This window comes from Rana temporaria, chromosome 7 (assembly GCF_905171775.1).
Source record: "Rana temporaria chromosome 7, aRanTem1.1, whole genome shotgun sequence".
Lineage (NCBI taxonomy): Eukaryota > Metazoa > Chordata > Amphibia > Anura > Ranidae > Rana > Rana temporaria.
In genome coordinates, this window is record NC_053495.1 from 42,793,437 (window position 1) to 42,814,875 (window position 21,439).

A 21,439-nucleotide genomic window follows, 5' to 3' on the forward strand; every position below is an offset into this window, starting at 1 on the left:
CTATTTCCAGAGTGGTACAGCAGGAGACTGAAATGGCAAAACAGCGAAAAAGTCCAATTAATGGTTGCAGATCCCAATCCATTGATATCCTTGAGATGTTGAGCAAGGCTAAAAATGAATACGAAAAGGTGGGTGTGCCTTACTGTAACCATTCGGTCCTATTTGGGAACATATTGAAGTGCATTAGCACTGTTTTTAATAATTACATTTCCGCATGGGATCCTAGCTTAAGGGAAAGCCCCGATACCCCCTACAATACTCTACAATGCTGAAATTTACCAACACTGTGTAATGTGTAGGCCTGCCTAAACAAAGGCATTTAGTTTGTTTCCAGAGTTTGACAATATTTTTATGGAAAATAAGGAAAATGCAGCATCCAGCCTAAATATCAGAATACTATACATGCATTCCAGACATACGTCCCTATATGCATACAGCCCTTAAATGCAAGTACCACACGGCTTCCAAATGCTACATATTTGAGCCCGTTAGTTTTTTTTGACAGGCTACCTGCAGCATGGCCAGATGTTGCATTTGTGCCTCCTGGGCACAGAAAAATGTTGGTATTTTGTCACATAGGCTTTAGCCCAGTACACACAGGCCAAATGTCAGTTCAATGACAAAAAAGCCGACATTCGGCCTGTTTGTATGGCAGCCAGTCCGACAGAAGCTGGCCGAGCCGTCCAACGAGCATGCTGAAAAACCAGCAGCTGACAGGAGTGTTCTGGTGGGTGGGTGGGCATGGGGGGTGGTATCCCCCTGTCAGAACACACAAGCTCAGCAGGGGAGATACCTGTACTAACCTCAGATTGTTAGTACAGCGGCTAAGACCAGAGCTGTCGGTTTGTTTGTTTTTTCGTTCAAAAACAGTGTGCATGAATCTTTAGAATAGTAATTGGATGCTTTGTTGAGCGAGTGGATGACTTTCCAGGTGAAAAGGTCTCCGTATCTATATGCATCTTTGTCTCGCTTGATGCAAAAGTTAAAGCCAAATGATGTTGTCTTTGAGCAGACTTCATGCATGTCCTGAGTTCAGTCCTGTGCCTGCTCTTAAACTGCAATCTACTTGTAATAATTAAACCACAGGCCAGCAATGGGAACTGCTTATTTAGCTGCTGTGTTCCAGATGGATCATAATAATCCTGATGAGCCGCCCACGCAAGATTGGCCCCGGTGTCAGCCTGGCATGTCCACAAAGGCACCGAGAGCTTTATTAAGGGACCGATTGACTTAATCTAGACTTCTAAATACAGTTTAATCCTCCAAGTGCTTGCTGAATGCTGTCTCTATTAGAGTAGGATATGATTTTGAGACCTGGATGGTAAAGTATGTAGATGTGATAAGTGTCTTACTGCTTCCATCTTAAAGCTGGTATTTCCATGCCCTTACTAAACTGTACGTCAGTCTGTATCTAGTGGCATAGTTGCAAGTTTTTTTTTTTTAAAAGGCACCTGGCAGATCCTCTATGTAGGGCTCTTTCTAGTGCTGGAGAGCGTCCACATCCAATCCCCAGGAAGCAATCCAGGGCCAGTATGTAACTTGGCTATCATAAAGCTGCTTAGGTGTTCATTGCCCTGAAATTAACTCCCCTTTCCAGGGACTGGACAGTTGCAGTATTCGCCACTGGATAGAACTTTTAGCTGAGCCAGGTCCTTTACCGGTATGTTAGGTTTTGGTGTTCGCATGTGCCCTTGCGTCCTTTCCATCTGCGCAAGGAGCGGAGTCTCCACCTCCTCCTTAACATTGGGTGGCCAATAACAAACTCCAATGTCCCTGCCCTGCATGTTCTGATCTTCCTTATCCCCCAACGGGCATCCCCTGTCCTTTTTATGATTTGATGTGTCCATTTGGGAGGATTTCCACTGACACTTGACCTATATAAAGGAGACGTATCCTAATCAGAAGCACCTACCAGGACACCATATGGTGGTAAACTATTTTTTAACTTGTAAACACCAAATCTCAGGGGCTCAGAGCTGGGCTAAATTTACCTTTCCTTCATCGGAGCCTGTCCCTCACTGCTGCCAGTCTTTGGCCACCTTCATTGGCTGGCGCATAATGATACCACTCCTGTGCGAGTGCAGGAGTCGGTCTTTCCAGTCTTTGTTTGTGACAGTGGACGTTTTTGTCTCGCTTTAAGTCTCGGTGCATTGATGTTCCTGTGTATCTATGTGTTTTTCAAGCATTGCAAAATGATGAGACAAAAGCTTGTACAGCTAAAAGGCTCAACTCCAAAACACAAGTATTGTATCTTAAAGCGGAGTTCCGGCCACAATTTCACTTTTTAAATATAAATACCCCTGTAATACACAAGCTTAATGTATTCTAGTAAAGTTAGTCTGTAAACTAAGGTCCTTTTTGTTAGGTTGTTACAGCATTTAGACACTTTATAAAATAGAAATTGACTAGGACCATCTTAAGTGTGGGCATCATGAAGCCAGACTGTATGACTTCCTGGATTTCAGCCTTGCAAATCTCGCACATGCTCAGTGCTGCACAAGCAGTGTCAGATCAGGTTTCAGCACCTGTGCTGTCCAAGTCACATGATTCTTTGAGACTGGGGAGTGCACAGACTCCTGGAAAGTTACACCCACTACATTCCCAGGAGTCTGTGCGGTGTAGGTTAGGAAGCATTAAGCACCTAGGTGCAGGAAGTGGGAAGATTAACTATTCTGCCTAGCAACAACACTTTGAAGGCATCTAAAAAAAAAAAAAAAAAAATTCGTAAAGGACTAATGACATTTTTTTAAAACTACTGATGTAATGTTATATTTATGGGTGGAACTCCACTTTAATACAGTAAATCCCCTACTTACGAACAAGTTCTGTTCCAGGAGCTCGTTCTTAAATCCGACAAAGATCATTGTTTGCAGACACAGGCTGCGAGAGCTGATCAGTGTATTCTGGTGGGGGCGGCACAGCTTGTGTCGGTACAGCTTGTGTCGGTACAGCGATCTGTCCGTTTGTTTTTATTTTGATTCAGCCCAATGGGCTAAAAAAAAAAAGTATATGTCCCCAGCTTTTTTTGAATTGGACATGCTTAACCCATGTTTGCATCTTTGAAAGTTCGCAAATTGAACATTCGTATGTAGGGGACTTGGTATATGCCAATGAGGAATGCAAAGGCCTGTACACTGGGGAGAAAACAACAACCTGTCAACAAACTGATGGCCCAACATAGGAAGGCTGTAGGGTGTCCTTGAAAGTCCAGCCTCAAGGTAAAGGGTTTGAATGAGACTGGCCATCACCCAGACTGCAAGTGCAGGCTTATAGTTTAGTGGGGAGTATAAGAAGCAGAAACTGACACCAACATTGGGGGGGGGGGTCAGTGTGGGCAGGGAACGTAAAGGTAACAAGATTTATCGTGGTTGCCTATGCCCCGAAAGGTTTTTGACTGTTTAGGGTCTGAAAAGCCTGATAAATTAGTTTTATATACCTGTAGACACGTATCATGTTGTCTGGATTGGCAGTAGAAAGAAAGAACAAGGGGAAGTTCATGCAGCTTGTATCCTGCTGCCGTTTTTATGCGTGATTTGTCGTGGTCCTAGCAATTTGCCGGTTAATGGTTATCTGCTGTTATTTTATAAAACTGTCTTTTTTTTTTTCTTTAGGGTCAAGGGAATGACATCGGTGCCAGCTTCAGCACAGTGAAGAACTCTCCACTAGTGAAGGCAGACAGCTTGGAAATGGCTGAGCATGGATCCTCTGCTCCTCAGGAGAAAGTATGTGCTTCTCTGGTTTTCTTTCCTTTTTGTATAGAAGCGTGCATGGTAAGTTTTTCATTTGAGTCAAACGAAATGTCAGACTGCATGTCGCCTACTGATTTTAAAGTATCACTCCTCCAAAACCTTGATTTATTTTTTTCAATTACATCTGATATTATTCTGAAACCTTTACATATTTAGCAATAAATACTATTACAGCTTCTTTAAAAACACGCAGCTATCCGTTTCTCTAACTGATTGGTTTACATATATAGGGGGTAGATCCACAGTCAGCGGCGCATTATTCCGCCGGGCGTAGCGTATATAAGATACACTACGCCGCCGTAACTTTTTTTTTTTCGAATCCTCAAAGAATCCGCGCCGTAAGTTACGGCGGCGTAGTGTATCTTTGACGGAGTAAGGGCGTGCAATTCAAATCGTTGTGATGGGGGCGTGTTTTATGTAAATACGTTGTGACCCGATGTAAATGACGTTTTTTTTGACTGCGCCGTCCATGGGGGTATCCCAGTGCGCATGCTCGAAATTAAACCGGAACAAGCAAATGCTTACGACGGTGACGTCATTCTAAGCAAATCCCTATTCGCGAACACGACGTAAAAAATTAAGATTTCGACACAGGAACGACGGCCGTACTTAACATTGAGTACGCCACCATATAGCAGCTTTAACTATACGCCGGAATAAGCCGAACGCAAATGATGGAAAAAAATGCACCGGCCGTACGTTCGTGGATCGCCGTAACTAGCTAATTTGCATACTCGACGCGGAATTCGACGGAAACGCCACCTAGCGGCCGGCGGAAAAATGCACCTAAGATCTGACGGCGTAAGCCTGTCGGATCGATCCCAGATGCAGTCGTATCTTGTTTTGTAGATACAAAACAAAGATACGATGCAGGAACTTTAAAATTATGCGGCGTATCAATAGATACGCCGGCATAATTCTTTTGTGGATCTGCCCCATAATCTGCATCCAGCATTCTGTTATAAATGGCATTAAATCTTGGCCTCGATCTGGGTACAGCTGGCCATAGATTGACATATTACACCCATATTTAGGGGGTTAATCATACAACATGTTACTGTTAAGCGCCCCCTTTGCCCCCCCAACCCACCTTGTGACAGTTGGCGGGGGTTCATCTCCCCGCACCCACTGTCACTTTAAAAAAATGGCAGGGCTCCATTCACACAGCCACGTCATTAATCTTTGCACAAAGAAAACTACAAGTCCCATCTACCACTGCGGCACGACAGACTTGTAGTTTCAGTGAACTGTGAGTGCACTGATCAGTATGCTTGAAGTTCATTACATTTTCCTCAAGCGTTGTAACAGAAAGCCGTACAGAAATACGGGCCCAAAGCTGGGGGAAGATTGTGCAGGAGCCTGACATGGCACCCGCAATCTGTTGATTAAGGGTGCAATGCTCTGCAGGCTCCTGTAAAATAAATGAATGCACATTTTATTTTTATTTTTTTAACCTGCAGAATCGTGTGCATTTTTATTAATTTTTGTAAAATGAACGTGCCTGCAATTTACAAATGCTGCTCCCAGGCCACATGCGCGTCGTTAAAGTTTTTCCAAAGCCTAAATATGTTTTCCCCTAATTCATTCCTCTTGCATTAAATTAAAAAAATGTAGGCATCAGTACCTACCCTTCTTTTAGTTACCTGAGCCCTCATTTGATCCAGCGCTGCGCACGTCTGCAGATCTTCTCTCCCCTCACTTCCTGGTCTTAATGGCTTTGCTAAAGCAACGTGAGCCGTTGGCGTCCCCTACTGTCAATCGGCGGGCGGGTGGGTGGTAGGTCTGAGGTCTGCCGTCTGTGTGTCTTGGGCAGACAATGAGGCTCAGGAGTGAGCCCACACGAGTGCCCCATGCAAAGCAGGCAAGTATAAACCTGTGGGGTGTGTTTTTTTTTTAAAATGTATTATATATATATATATATATATATATATATAATTTAAACATTACTTTAAGTAGCAGTAGTAATCGCTCCCCCAGTCAATTCTTAAATTGGATGGACATGTGTCTTTATCAACCTAAACCTGTAGCTAATACTACTGGAGTCAAAAGTAGAGGTTTAACTGTTGATGATCAGGCGTTTGAGAGGTCAGGTTTGAGAGCCACATGAGAACCCCCTACCGTGCTACCTCTGTCACGTGAAGACCTTTACAAGCTGATTCATCTTCAAATGTTGTAGCTTCATCATATAGACTAAAGACTGTTCTGTTATTTCTCCCACCTTTAACAGAAGATAAACTAATAATTGGGTCAAAGCAAAACCACATAGACACATGGTGAGTTGGACAATACCCTAGAAAAGGTCATGTGCTAGAATCGTCCTCTCCTAATACAGTATATGTAGATGTTTTTTTCTTTTCATTTAAAAAATATGCTTTTGTTGTGTTGCACTTCAGTCTATGCAAACTTTTTATTTTTTATGGTAGAGATTAAATTGCTTTTCTATTCAACATGCTACTTGAAAGCTGTTGGTTTAAAGAGTCCCTGTCGCCAGACCAGTTTTAAGAATTTGTGCTGAACATGCTGTGTATTTCAAATGTTTTATGCATCTAATTTGCCTGTAAAAGCCTCCCGTGTGTAAACTTCCAAAATGCCCCAAGACTGTGGCTGGGCACCACCATCTTGATCACATCCTCACCAGCCCCATAACGGTAGGTCTGGGGCTGAGATGTAAACAATGCAGCAGCCTGTGCATTGCACCCATGGTGCATTGATTGCAATGCTTTGCAGGCTCCAATGCAAAAATGTAATAAATTCACAGGTTTTCTTTTAAATAATGCAAGTGTATTTTATCAAATTTGGTGGGATATGTCCACCAAATGAAAGTGATCTGCGTTAGATTATGTTTCAGTGGGTGGCTAAGCAGCATTTTTGTTTTTGCAGTCTGCTTTGCTGAATGGCAATTTAAAATACAATTAATGTGCTGCAATGCGACGCATGCCCCATTGGTTTAAATGGGTGAGTTTGGTAGGCTCTGCCACCTGTCGATTCATTAAAGCGGATGTGCCATGAAAAAAAAATATTAAAAGCCAGCAGCTACAAATACTGCAGCTGCTGACTTTTAATATAAGGACACTTACCTGTCCTGGAGTCCAGCGCCATCCGCAGCAGAGGACGAGCAATCGCTCGTCACTCTGCTGCTCCCCCCGCCATCCACGGTGAGGGAACCAGGAAGTGAAGCGCTCCGGCTTCACTGTCCAGTTCCCTACGGCGCATGCATGAGTCACGCTGCGCCTGCCGATTGGCTCCCGCTGTGTACTGGGAGCCGAGTGTTCCCAGCACACAAAACGGGGGGGCGGCGGGAGGTGACGTAATGCCCGCAGTCTGCCCGAGACTGTTGTGGCCGGAAGTGGCTGCAAATACCTGTCTTTAGATGGGTATCTGCACCCCCTGAAAGGTGTCAAATGTGACACCGGAGGGGGGAGGGTTCCGATCAGCGTGAGTTCCACTTTAGGGTGGAGCTCCGCTTTAAGCCGTGCTACATTTGCTGTGGCAATGCCGCAAAGTGCTGCAAAATACGAGGCGAGTCTAAAAAGTTTGGTGAATGGTATCAGAAAACAAGATATAAACAGACTACCTTTTATTGGCCTTCAAAATAATCGCCATCCTTCACAACACACTTTTGTCAAAAATTCATAAAGGTTCTGGAAACTGTCAGCAAAGACCTTTTTAGGAATCAATCACAGGACTGCTGTCACATGTTCTTGGATTGCTGCCATGTCCGCTGTACATGCACCTTTCATTACGCTCTTCAGGCAGAGAAACGGAAGTCCACAGGCGCCAGATCAAGCAAGTACGATGGATGATCGAATACAGTTAGGCCCCTTTCACACGGAGCGGATCAGTAATGATCCGCCCCGTGAACCTCCGCTTGTTCAGCGGGGAAAACCCCACCAATCTTGGTGAAAAGCTTAAGATCAACATTGAGGAGGGATATGGGCCTGTAGCTGCTACATGCTGCCGGGTCTTTGCCTTCCTTTGGTATAAGGGATTTATGTGCCCTGAGAGTATCTCTCGGAGGGAGCGCTCCCTCCCCTAGGCCATTGAACATCTTCACCATATAAGGGCCCAGAAGCGGTAAAAGTGTCCTATAATATTGCTAAGTAAACCCGTCCGGGCCGGGGGCCTTGCCCTGTTTCATCCCACCCATCGCTCGCTGTAGTTCCTCTACCATAATGCGGTCCTCCAGTCCTGCCTTCGCCTCCGTCTACAGTTGGGTAATCTGGGAAGTCAAAAGGTAGTCCCGTATTGCTGAGTCGTTCGGGGCCGTTATTGGAAGGTTATAGAGAGAGGAGTAGAATTCTCTAAATTCTGACACTATTTGGGATGGTGTGGTCTTCCTTTGTCCCGAGGGGGCAATGAATTGGGGAATATACGCGTTGAGTCGCGGTTTTCTGATTCTCTGGCTAACAATTTCCCACATTTTGTTTCCGGATTCATAGGAACGTTTTTTGGCAAACCTGTAGTGCTGCTTTGGCTCTAAAATGTAGCAAATCAACGATCTGTTTCCTAAGAATCATTAGCTCACTTTCGAGTGAGGCCCCCGGCGCATGTTTGTTTCAATTCTACAACCTGTATCTTCTGTAATAATCTGAGCAATGTTTGTTCCCGTTCTTTTTTGATACGCGCGCCATGTTTAATTAGTAATCCTCGAATGACTACTTTGTGGGCTTCCCACAATATTCCTGGGTCGCACTCAGCAGTATCATTCGTTTGGAAGTAATGCTTCACTTCGTTCGTGACATCTGACAATTTTGTCGGATCCTGCGTCACAGCAATTGTTAAGGGACAGACATTGAACTCCTCCTGTAAGCAAATATAGTAATCCATTACAAACTTACTAGTACACATTTTGTTTTATAAAAAATAATTGAACATTGAAAGAAATACTCAAAATATGTGTTAATAATTCAGTGAGAAAACAATATACTTTTTACTTTAATTTGTTTTATTGTGTGTTTGGTGATGAGATTCTGCTGTGAGTTCAGCATGATTTTTGTAGCCGATGACGTAATGCAGGCCCCTGTCACATGTTGGAGCCAGAGGAGACTCCGCTGACATCCAGTACATATATTATTATTTTTTTTTTTTTTTTTTTTTACCTTTCTCTTTTCTCTGTTTTTGCTTTAGAGGAACATAATTGTTTAATTGGACAGCTGCAATTCTAGCAGTCAGTGGTCAGCACTTCATGTTGTGTGGCTGTACTTGCTATCTAATTGTGTGTGGTCTCGCCATATGCCCGCCGCAGTTTGATTACTGTGCTTTTGCACAGATCACTGAGAATCGAAGCAGGGGCCATCTGTATGGACAAGCTTTAAGAATGTACATGTTTTCGCCTTGTGCCTCTCATTTTGCACACAATAACAGGTTTATCAAGATGAACAATTACTATTTCATGAGATCCTTTTCTCCTCTATCTTTGACTTGCTGTCAGTGAATTATTAGGGGGGGGGGGGGTGTAATACAACTGTGCTCAATATGTTGTGTAATGCTGCCATCTACTGGATGAGCAGGGGGTGACTTGCATTCCGAAGTTTGCAGTTCTGTTTGAATGAGCATTTATGTAGCTCTGTTGGCACAAGTATTTATTTATGGAATCTTATAAAAACAAATCTTGGGGATTTTGTGACATGTAACATTCAGGAAATGTGTACAAATATACCACATCTTTAATGTAATTATAATAAAACATCACATTATGTGAAGACAACGGTTTATAGGGTCCCTATGGTGATGCACATGCAAAAAAATTAGTGGTTGTTATCCCTTTCATATACCCAGTGAAGTGACTGGACTCAAATGATACATAGAGATGAAACAATTCCTCCTACATACGTTGTATCTGTCTATCTGCAGCCAAAAATAAAAATGGCATCATGTAATAAGAGTATTTGAAACATAGAAAAATCCAATAAAATCCAATAAATATTTGTAGATCCTATGAGGAATATTAAAGAAATCATTAAAGCAGGTTATAGTCAAACCAATCATGTTAGTCTATTGCATTTGAACTCATATAAAATATTATAGAATATTGTGACTCTACATCATTTTTAAGTGCTGAATTTACAAGGCGTATCTGGGAGTTCAGAAAAGGGGGGAAATGACACTCTGCAGAGCTCTGAGATCTGATTGAGGGTAAGACACACACCGCGCGCACACACACGCACACACAGCATGCACACAGGAACAGAGCTGAGGCTGTCAATCCAGAAGGTCGCTTCCCGTCACCTTTTTACTTTTACTTTGTGTCAGAAGTGACTCGTGCTTATAGCAGAGGAACGAAGCGGCAGACAAAAATGACACTTAGATTGCAAATAACCCCAAACGTGCAAGACCGTGCTTGCAACCACTAATGCGACTGTAAAAATGATGTAAAATAATAATAAAGTGCTCAGTCCATGATGATGTAATATAGTTGTTCAATATTCCATAAATAAAAATGACCGTCCACCTGTGTCTTGACACCAGAAATCACCCCTTGTCATGCTATATAACCATGTGCTCGTATAAATCAATCCACAGTCACCAGATTGTATTGATGACCTTGTTATACAACAAGAGAAGTTGGCCACGCTTTGTGGTCACGCAGGGACCAGATCATACCACTGGATGGATGCCTGGGATGGATGTCCTCTCCTTGTTGACAAACAGATCAGTATTCTAATAGCTCAGATGGCTGGGACCAAAAATAAGAGGGATCTTCTCATAGTGTGTGTAAAACCACGAAATTATTGTTAAAACAATCTAAAACAAAATATACAAATTGGTGTATACCTGATCTGCCCAGTCTCTTAGGAAACCACCTTAACTGTTCATGGACTGTAAAGGATGCACCCAGAGTTCTGCTTGATGCGTTTTGTCATCATGTGACATCCTCAGAAGCAGGAATTACACTAGGTGCTCTTAAGACAAGTCCATACTATAGCGGGATATGCTTTGTTCACATTTCATGTCTGAGGTTTTCAACCACTTTAAGGCCGCGTACACACGATCGGTCAAAACCAATGAATACGGACTGAAGGACCGTTTCATCGGTCCAAACCAATCGTGTGTGGGCCCCATCGGTCAGTTATCCTTTGGTCAAAAAAAAGAGAACTTGCTTTAAAATTGAACCGATGGATGCCTAACCGATAGGTCAAAACCGATCGTTAGTATGCAAAAGCATCGGTCAAAAGGCCGCGCATGCTCAGAATCAAGTCGCCGCATGCTTGGAAGCATTGAACTTCGTTTTTTTCAGCACGTCGTGTGTTTTACGTCACCGCGTTCTGACACGATCGGTTTTTTAACCGATGGTGTGTAGGCACATCAGACTATCAGTCAGCTTCATCGGTTATGACCGATCGGGAATACAAAAGTCTTTCTCTCATCAACCAATATGATTTCTGTTTATGGATCTTGTCATGATTATGCAGTGGTGGCAAGAACCCAAGACTATCTTTTAGCTTAAAATGGGCAGGGAGATCAGCTAATTTTGTATATTGGCAAAGAAAGGAGAAAGAGATGGGGTAAACGGCCTCATAGCATGGTACCATCTTTGTTGAGCCATAAGCAGGGCCGGCCCTATGATGGGACCGGGTGGTACCATGGGTACCAGGCAGCACTTTTAGGGGGGCAGCATATTTTTTGTGCTATAAATATATATATTTTTTAACTTTTTGCTATAATAAAAAATTTAGAAAAATAAACTTTTCTTCAGTTTAGGCCAATATGTATTCTTCTACATATTTTTGGTACCAAAAAAAAAAAAAAACACAATTAGCGTACATTGATTAGTTTGCGCAAAAGACATTGTGGCCGCCGGCAATTCACAGGTCCCTTTATACTCCTGGATACATGTATAGAGCCATGGCAGGTCCTTTTATACGCCTATATGCATTTATAGAGCCATGGCAGGTCCTCTTTATATTCCTTTACATGTAAAGAGTCTCGACAGGTCCTCTATATACATGTATAGAGCCATGACAGGTCCTCTTTATACATGTATAGAGCCATGAAAGGCCCTCGTTATACTCCTTTATACATGTATAGAGCCATGTCAAGTACTCTTTATAGTCCTATATACATTTATAGAGCCATGACAGGTCCTCTTTATACTCCTTTACATACATGTATAGAGCCATGACGGGTCCCATTTAGTTATCATGATATAAAATAATGAATGTGGGGGCCTTTTGGTTGGCGTGATTTTTTTTTTCTGGGGGGGGGGGGCAGCATTTCATTCTTGGTCCCATGCAGCAAGTCTGTAACCAGAGCGTTGGAGGAGAGGGGGGGTTTACTTACTTTGTATTGTGTGTTTGCGGAACATTATAGTTCATTGTGAAAGGTTCAGATCAAACTTTTAATAAAGAAAAGGTGCTGTAAACGAACGTATAGCATTCAGGATTTTATTTTCATTTATTTTTTTCAGGTTTTCCAAACTATACATAAACACTTGACCGTGGAAGAACTTTTTGGAACTTCGATGGCAAAAGATCCACCAGTGCTTGCCCACTCTAACCTTGAAGTTGCAGAGCCCTTTCTAGCAGATTTAGGGGAACACAATACTATCCTACAGCCAAAGACAATCCAGCCAGTGGTGGTGAAAGCAGAACCAAGAAGTTTTAATTGTAGTGCTAGTGATTTTAGTCACCCAGATTGCCTTCCACCATCATTCATTTGTAAAGGACAAGTATCTTCAGTGAACTCCCAAAAAGTTAGTACATTTCCTGTATGTATTAGTCCCCATCTTGGCTCATCATCGGAAGTCCTGAGCACCTCTGTTTCACATGGACCCAGTATTGCACAAGTTAACCGAATGTCCCCCCTTATGAGCCAATTGGTATCGGACGTTGTCAGCGCTCCTCATGGTCAGCCCCTCATTCCACCTTTAGTGCCGATCCGTAGTAGCAGCTTCTCCAGTTCATCTCACCCCAGCATGGATCTTCTACACAAGTTAAAGCTGACTCCACAGGCTGACTCTTTACAGTCTCAGCCCAACAACAAGACTACCATAGCGCCCAAGTTCTCCAGTACTGCAAGTCAGCTGGCAACACCTGAGAGTTTCAAAGAAAGCTCCCTGAAAGCATTGTCATCTGGATCTCTGTTAATACCTTCTCTTCAGGTACTTTTTGTTGTCTTTCTCTATAGCTTATGGAAATGTGAAATAACCAACAGCAGTCCTGTAGATTGCTATAACAACATTGTCTACACTTGCTCCTTCAAAAAAAGTTAACTAAGGTTTGTGTGGTGCTAGCTATGGCATTCTTGTAGGACGTTTACAATAAATTTAGACAGACTGGATTATTAAGGCTGCATTCACATCTAGGCAGACAAAATCGCGGCGTTTTGTGGCGACAAATAGCAGCGTTTTGTACCGTGATTTGCGGCGACAAACGCCGCGATTGTCAGCCTAGATGTGCCCCTAGATTGTCCCTCTATGGAGATGGTTCCCATCTCCTATGCCGAACGCCGCCTGAAAAAAAGGTCCGGGACTTTTTTTCAGGCGTTTGGCGTGGAGATGTGAACCATCTCCATAGAGGGCAATGTTAAATCATCCCTCTGGCGTGTTGGGGCGGCAGCGGGCGTCACACTACAGGCGACAAAACGCCTAGGTGTGAATGGGCTCTAAGACTGTTTTGAGATTTTTAGTGCCAAGAAGAGTTTAAAGTACAACTAAAGGCAAAACTTTTTTAGTTTTGTATATCATGGAGAGGGATTAGAATACCTTTTTATTACAGTCTGTGCCCCCGTTTATTAGCCATGTTTATCATTATTGTTGGAAGTGAAAGTAAATCCCAACTTTTGGGCTGTCCCCAGAAAAGTAATAGAGGGGAAATCTTCCAATGGGGACACTAGTTCTGGTGACCTGGGTTCCCCAAGAGATTTCCTCTCGCTTCTTGTTTTGGTTATGGGACAGGAAGTGAAGAGAACAATCAACTTCCACAGGCATAGACATTTTGCAACTCATTTTCCTGTAACATTTGAGTCTTCTCTCAATCCAGTCCAGTGCTGTGCCCAGCTGCAGGTCTTCTCCGTTCTCTTCCTGGTCTCATGAGCTTTGCTGATAGCAGCATGAGCCATTGGCTCCTGCTGCTGTCCATCCAATCCAGTGAGGAGGGAGCTGTGCTGCACTGTGTGTGTCTATGGCCACAGTCCATCTCAGGAGCGAGCCTGCACATCTGCTTCCATAGAAAGCAGCTTTCTGTGGAGACGAACTCTGAGGAGGACCCCCGAAGAGGTTTGATGACTATCTGTGCAATACCATTGCACAGAGCAGGTACCATATATACTTATAAGCCGACCCGAATATAAGCCGAGGCACCTAATTTTACCACAAAAAACTGGGAAAACGTATTAACTCGAGTATAAGCCTAGAGTGAGAATGCTGCAGCTATTGTAAGCAAAAAAGAGGGTCAACAATGCCCATTTGCCCACCTCACTGTGCCCATTGCAGCCTCACCCAACTGTGCCCATTGCAGTTTTGCTGATCGCCATACCTGATTCTATACTCCTGACTGTGTACCTGATTATGGTGACATTCAGAGTCTGACGGCGGGCATCCATTGTTAAAAAGTCGCGCCTCCTCCTCGTTCTATTCCGTGATGGGCAAAACACTGTTTCCCAGCAGACGCTGTGTTCAGTTTTCCGCCAATCACGGACGTCCTTTCATCTTTGGACAAGAGGACGTCTGTGATAGGTGGAACACTGAACACCGCGTCTGCTGAGAAACTGAGTGTTCCGCCTATCACGGAACAGAACGAGGAGGAGGCGCGACCTTTCAACAATGGATGCCCGCCTTCTGACTCTGCACCATATTCAGGTACACAGTCAGGAGTATTGACTCGAATATAAGCTGAGGGGGGCATTTTCACCCGGAAAAAAAGGGCTGAAAAACTTGGCTTATACTTGAGTATATAAGGTAAGTATACCATGTTTATCATTTTAAAAAGAGGGGAAAATAAATACTTGGCAATCACTTTTATTGCAGGAAGTCAGAGCAGCATCCTGATCATGACTGCTGTGATTGGCTTTCACAGCAGTCATTTGATCAGAAGCCGTGACTGAGAGCAGACTGTGACAGCACAGTCAGTGGTTTGGGAGTGCAATCCAAACACACAACCTCAGACTTCCATATACACACCTATTGTTCAGATCTACTTGAACTTGGATCACAATAATGGCGGTTATAAGCGAACTGACAGTCGCCGCCATCATCATCACCACTCTACTTCTTTGGGAATCTGACCAAATAATTACATGTTTTCCTCCTTTCTTCCTTGTATTACATGTATAATATAATGTCTGTTTTGTCTGGGGGGTTATTTTATAGACCGGATTATAGACAGGATTACTTGCCTTACTCTACAGTCCCACAGCAGCCAGCCTTCGATCCTCTGCTCTCCAGCATTAAAATGTGGCCAGGCCCTCTACATCATCATGTACAATGTAGGACCAGTGGTAGCTGCTGGTTCTCCATTGTGTATGATGAGGCAATGACGGGACCCGTTGGGGACTGGTCCTCACAACCTGAATTGTCCGGACAAACTGCAGAACTGTACTTTATTCCTTCTGATAAATCATCACCTGGGAAAATGAGCATTATGTTCTGCATCTGCTAGGCGTTGTATACTTAGTTTAATTGGCAAGTGAAAAGTTCTGCTTCAAGTAGGACATTTAACCGCGTGTGCTTAGCATGAATGATTCAGGTATACACTGCGTAATCCTTTTATAATCTCGCTTTTTTATCTTTTTGTTTTTCTATAGAATGCTCATGAAAAGAGGGAACCTGAATCATTTGCCCAGCCTTTGGGTGTATCCAAGGTGGTAGCTGTAAGTAATGTCTTCAAACTGATAACAAAGCTTGAGCATTGTGGCACTGATGCCAACTGTTCTGCATGCTGCTGGCAAGCATTGAACATTGGCTTTGTAATGAAAAAAAAGATAACATTGAGCCTACAGGGAATAATCGGCTCTATAAATGCAGAACCACAGTCCAGGAATAGAAGAACGGCTCGTACAGATATAGACGATGATCTGTCTTTCTGATATTTCAGTGTGAAGTTCTCGCTTCAACAAAATATATATATATATTTTATTCTGTATTTCCTTTGATGGATAGTTATTCTTAGAAGATGAAAATTTACTTTTACTTTCTTCTAGTCAAACATCAGTTGAGTGTCTTAATATACAGAAGCAGTTATTTAAAAATGTATGAAATCCTATTTGGTGAGCAGCTTCTTAAAGGGGTTGTAAAGGTAAAAAAACTTTCCCCTAAATGGCTTCCTTTACCTTCACTTACCTCATCCTTCGATTTTGCTTTTAAATGTCCTTATTTCTTCTGAGAAATCCTCACTTCCTGTTCTTCTGTCTGTAACTCCACACAGTAATGCAAGGCTTTCTCCCTGGTGTGGAGTGTCGTGCTCGCCCCCTCCCTTGAGGGGGGAGATGGTGAGCAGGAGAGTCAGGACGCTCTCTACGTTGCAGATAAAGGAGCTGTATGTTAGTGGGCGTCCTGACTCTCCTGCTCGACCCCTCCCCCCTCAAGGGAGGGGGTGAGCACAACACTCCACACCAGGGACAACATTCCACACCAGGGAGAAAGCCTTGCATTACTGTGTGTAGTTACAGACAGAAGAACAGGAAGTGAGGATTTCTCAGAAGAAATAAGGACATTTAAAAGCAAAATCGAAGGATGAGGTAAGTGGAGGACTGCACTAAGGTAAAGGAAGCTATTTAGGGGAAAAAATACCTTTACAACCCCTTTAACCACTTAAGGACTGCCTAACGTCTTAATACGTCGGCAGAATGGCACGGCTGGGCACAATCGCGTACCTGTACGTCCTCTTTAAGCCGTGGGTCGCGCGCCCGACCCGGTCCGAAGCTCCGTGGCCACGGGAACCGATCGCCGCCGGTGTCCCGTGATCGGTCACAGGAGCTGAAGAACGGGGAGAGGTGTGTGTGGCACTGTCATTGATCGTCTGTTCCCTGATATAGGGAAAGGCGATCAATGAAGTCACACGTGCAGCCCCACCCCCCTATAGTTGGAAACACATATGAGGTCACACTTAACCCCTTCAGCGCCTCCTAGTGGTTAACTCCCAAACTGCAATTGTCATTTTCACAGTAAACCATGCATTTTTATAGCACTTTTTGCTGTGAAAATGACACTGTTCCCAAAAATGTGTCAAAATTGTCCGATGTGTCTGCCATAATGTCGCAGTCACGAAAAAAATCGCTGATCACTGCCATTAGTGGTAAAAAAATAAAATTATTAATAAAAATGCAATAAAACTATCCCCTCTTTTGTAAACGGTATAAATTTTGCGCAACTGATAAACGCTTATTGCGATTTTATTTCTTTTTTTCCTTTTTTTTTTTTTTTTTTTTACCAAAAATATGTAGAAGAATACATATCGGCCTAAACTGAGGAAACAATATTTTTATATATATATATATATATATATATATATATATATATATATATATATATATATATATATATATATATATATATATATATATATATATATATATAATTTTTTTTGGGGGGGATATTTATTATAGCAAAAAGAAAAAAATATTGAATTTTTTTTCAAAAATGTCGCTATATTTTAGTTTATAGCGCAAAAAATAAAAACTGCAGAGGTGATCAAATACCACCAAAAGAAAGCCATTTGTGGGGAAAAAAAGGACGCCAATTTTGTTTGGGAGCCACGTCGCACGACAGCGCAATTGTCAGTTAAAGCGACGCAGTGCCAAATCTCAAAAAGAGGCCTGGTACTTAACCTGCATATTGGTCCGGGTCTTAAGTGGTTAATGTTGATTTAACCCTTTCTTGTTTCTTATGCTGGGCATACATGAGTAGAATTTTGTATGACTTTTTAACATTTAAAAAAAAAAAAAATTATTTTTTATGGTTTTAATGGTTAGTTTGAAATATAAACCTTTTGTTCAGGAAAATTGCAAAAAAAAATACATATTGTAATCTATTTAATATGTCTAAGATTCGTGCTGTCCTCCCTGCAGAGCCGCTGGCAGAGGCTCTGCATTCGGATCCATGCCCCGCTGCTGCCCACATGTTAAATTTGACATGCGATTGTGTCCATATCATTGTGTGTGCATCCATTTCTATGGGCTGCCTTCATGCAGCTCCAAGGTGGATGCACACATGTAGGCAGGTGCACTTAATTTTATCCACTGTAGGTGGTGCTTGACCGCAGCAGCATTGCAATTGGAGGAAAAGTAGAGAGAAACATGGTTCCGCTAAGGTTTCCTGGTTCACTGGGGGAGCTATCCGATTGGATGCTGCCAACTCGTGTGACTTTGGCAGCCATCTTGAGTCAGGCCAAGCCTATTTAAGGCCCCGGTTCCCAGGCTAGGATAGCAATTCACGTGTCTAGGGGACAGGTCACGTGTCTGACAGGAACAGTGATTAGCTTTAGGAAGATGTTCCAGATGCGTAGGGAAAGTATAAGGACACGCCATCCTTCTTGTAGACCTCCCTATTTGGGTACGGACAAGCCAGGCCGCATTCCACCACTCAAGACAGATGCTGTTGGCACATCCAAAACCTGCTCTGCTACACACTGCTCTTGCGTTCCCAGTCCACGCCTTCCCACCAGACTTGTTGCGAATTACTGAACGTTCACATTAAAATAATTTCTGTTCTCTGCAACTGGACTGTTGAGTGTTTACTGCCTGCCGCTGCACCTCCACATTCTTAATGTTTTGTTAGAATGTTTAAATGAGAATTGTGGTAGACATGTTTGTACAAAATTCTACTAGTGTATGGCCAGCTTTAGGATTCTTATTCCTTCCTATATTATCTGCAATATTGGGAAACCATGTGAGGGAGTTGTAGTGAAAAGTCATCTACAATTACTTTTCTATTCATGATCTGGAAAAGATGCCGGTGGTGTTGCATTTTTATTTGCTTTTGGCTTTTACAAATTTACGTTACAAATGTATATTTTCTCAAACATGTTTAGCCATTTTTCTAAGGCTCTTTCTTTATTTATTTTTTGTTTTTAGGCTCCCCAGTATGCTGCACATACAGGTACTGAAGCCACATCTGTCCTGTGGTCTCCCAGTGTATTCCAGCAACCTCCTCCTAAGCACACTGGTCAGGCAGACCGGACCGGTACTCCACCCCTGATGCATCACAGTGTGGATCGCACGAGACCTGGCCCTGCCCTTAGCCGTGCTCAGCTCCAGGAAACCCTTTTACACCTTCTGAAGGTAAAACAGGACTTATGTAAAGCCAAACCTTTTATAGTTTTTGATAGAGTAAGAATGGATAAGAACACTTGTCAACTTTTTATTGCTGTGTACTGGTTAGATTTACCCTCTCTAGTTGTCCTGGTATCATTATCGCCGGGACAGATGGTGATGGGAAACCTATAATGGCACCAGAACAAGTAGTGAGGGCAAATTTCACGTCTGTTTTTAAAAGGTTAACTTTCCTCACTCGCTTTAAAAAAAAAAAAAAAAAAAGATCCGTTTATTTACCTTCATAGAAAAATTCCCCCCCCCCTAAAAAGAGAAAACAAACACTCTGAGCTGTTTGCCAATGCTTTACAGAATCAGTATAGTAATTTAGATAGGCCAAATATTGTGAGTCAAATGAAGCTGTAGATCATAATACAAAGTATGGAGTTTACATTCAGTGACTCTGGTGTAACAGAGGCAATACTAAGTGGGTTAGATAGCCAACAGTTCCAAATGGCATCAAACAGAATGGGCTTCTTCTGAAGCTCATAGGTGATTTTATAAAGTGGGAGGCTTTTGTTAATTGACTGTAGCCACATGGATATAGTAGGGACAATGACACCCTTCCATGTGAGTAGGTTGGCCTTTTTAGCATAAAAGTATATTGTGCGCAATAAGCGCTTCTCATATTTGGAGACGGACACCCGCTATCCCCCTTAAAGGAACCGACATACAGCTACGACGTTTCGCCCCAACCTGCCGCAGTATAATGATGGCGGCAGGTCGGCAAGTGGTTAACGATGTTACCGGTATAGATTAAAGTGGTGGAACCCTTCGGCTACCACAGTCGGCTTTCTTGTAATAACAACCGGTCCCCCGTCATCCGACACTCGGCCCGGGTCTCTCGTCCCACACATGTCCGCCAGCTGGCCAGAGACCGGAACATAGCCGATTGCTTTGTTTGGGTATTGGATCTAGTAAACTGGAAGCGATGTCATGACATCACTTTCAGATTACTCTCATCCTAAAGGCGACCAGTTTAAAAAAAATAGAAAGTAATCAAAAACACAGATCTTGGCGTTTTGACTGCTTTAAGTGTAGAGGAGGTGTTTGGGGTCTTATAGACCCCAGATCCCTCCATAAAGGGTACCTGTTGCTGCCTATTCCTGTCACAAGGGATGTTAACATTCCTTGTGAAAAAATAAATAAAAGTGATGATAAAATAAAAAGATAAAAAAAGGACAGTGTAAAAGTAAAAACTATTAAATCTACAGAATATCGGCACCTGATATTGGCTATTGGCCTTAAAGGCAGCTGAAAAATCGGTTATCGGCCCTGCCTGAAAATACTATATCAGTGGACCCCCCTAATAATTTCCTTGTGGTATGTTGAGATGCTGTAGAGTGATTTACTAATATGCTTCTATTTTTTATTTTTTTTTAGAATGACTCCAGCTTTCTCAATACAGTTCACGAAGCTTATTTACAAGTGCTTACCAAAAGTATGGACAATGTCAAGCTATAAGTAAAAGAAGCCAATGGTAACTCCATTTTCACGACAACCCCACAACCAAAACAATACAAATCATCTGGCGAAAGAAGGATCGTTTGCTATATATATATGTTTAATATGTCAATTTGCATGGACTTGCTTTCTACTGGCTTTAATATAAGCAGTTCCTGTAATTTGCAGATTTATAGATTATATATACTTACACTACATGGCCAGTTTAGAAATACTGGAGCAAAAACAGTACAGCTGGTGCTACATCTACCATTCCTATTCCATGTTTAATTTTTTTAAGATCAGGTTAGAAAATGAATTCCAACATCCGACTGGTTACAACAAGAAGCAATTTTATTTAGACATCAGTTTTATACATTTAGTCCCAGAATAATAATTTTTTTTTTTTTTTTTTACATGAAATTCACCAGAAATGTCAGTTATATAGTGCCAGATGACTTTAGTAGCACCGTTTTTTTTTTTTGTTTTTTTTATAAACTCTTTAACAGACTTTTAGACAAATCTACAAATAGGACAGGAACATTATATTAACAGGCATGGTCCAGTAAGGAATATGAAAAAAGCATTAAGGTTAAATAACTGACAGACCTACTGGAGCATAAAAAAATAACAAAAAATTTACCTTCCATTAAAGTAAACCTGTGGCTGTAGCAAACTGTTAAAATCTTACCCTTTAACTCCCTTGTAGCTCCCAAACCTTAGGCCTCGTACACACGGGCTAGAATCTCGTCAGGAAGAAAAAGTTGTTTTTTCCTGACGAGATTCTTGTCAAGAACCTCTTGCCGCCCGATTCTTTTGAAAGGCAAGAATGCGGTGACGTCATTGCGTACACAGAGCATGCGCTCGTCACATTCGATGTCGTCGCTGCCATCTTGCTTCACCCTACCTATGCCGTGGAAGCTACCGCGCATGTGTCAAAGTCATTTCGGGCATGCGTGGGTTTCCACGGCGACAAGTAAGTATACACACTCTCGGGTTTC

The 21,439-nt window shown here is 42.5% G+C and overlaps 1 protein-coding gene across 1 annotated transcript in view; it reads left to right on the forward strand.

The window, feature by feature from the left end:
* DCP1A (decapping mRNA 1A) overlaps window positions 1-21,220 on the forward strand; it is a 69,191-nt gene extending 47,971 nt beyond the window's left edge. The window contains exons 5-10 of the mRNA XM_040359272.1: window positions 11-128; window positions 3,612-3,722; window positions 12,157-12,849; window positions 15,492-15,557; window positions 18,759-18,965; window positions 20,379-21,220. Coding sequence (XP_040215206.1) covers window positions 11-128; window positions 3,612-3,722; window positions 12,157-12,849; window positions 15,492-15,557; window positions 18,759-18,965; window positions 20,379-20,459 — 1,276 coding nt within the window. The 3' untranslated portion in view covers window positions 20,460-21,220. The remainder of the gene's footprint in view (window positions 1-10; window positions 129-3,611; window positions 3,723-12,156; window positions 12,850-15,491; window positions 15,558-18,758; window positions 18,966-20,378) is intronic.
* The last annotated feature ends 219 nt before the right edge of the window (window positions 21,221-21,439 follow it).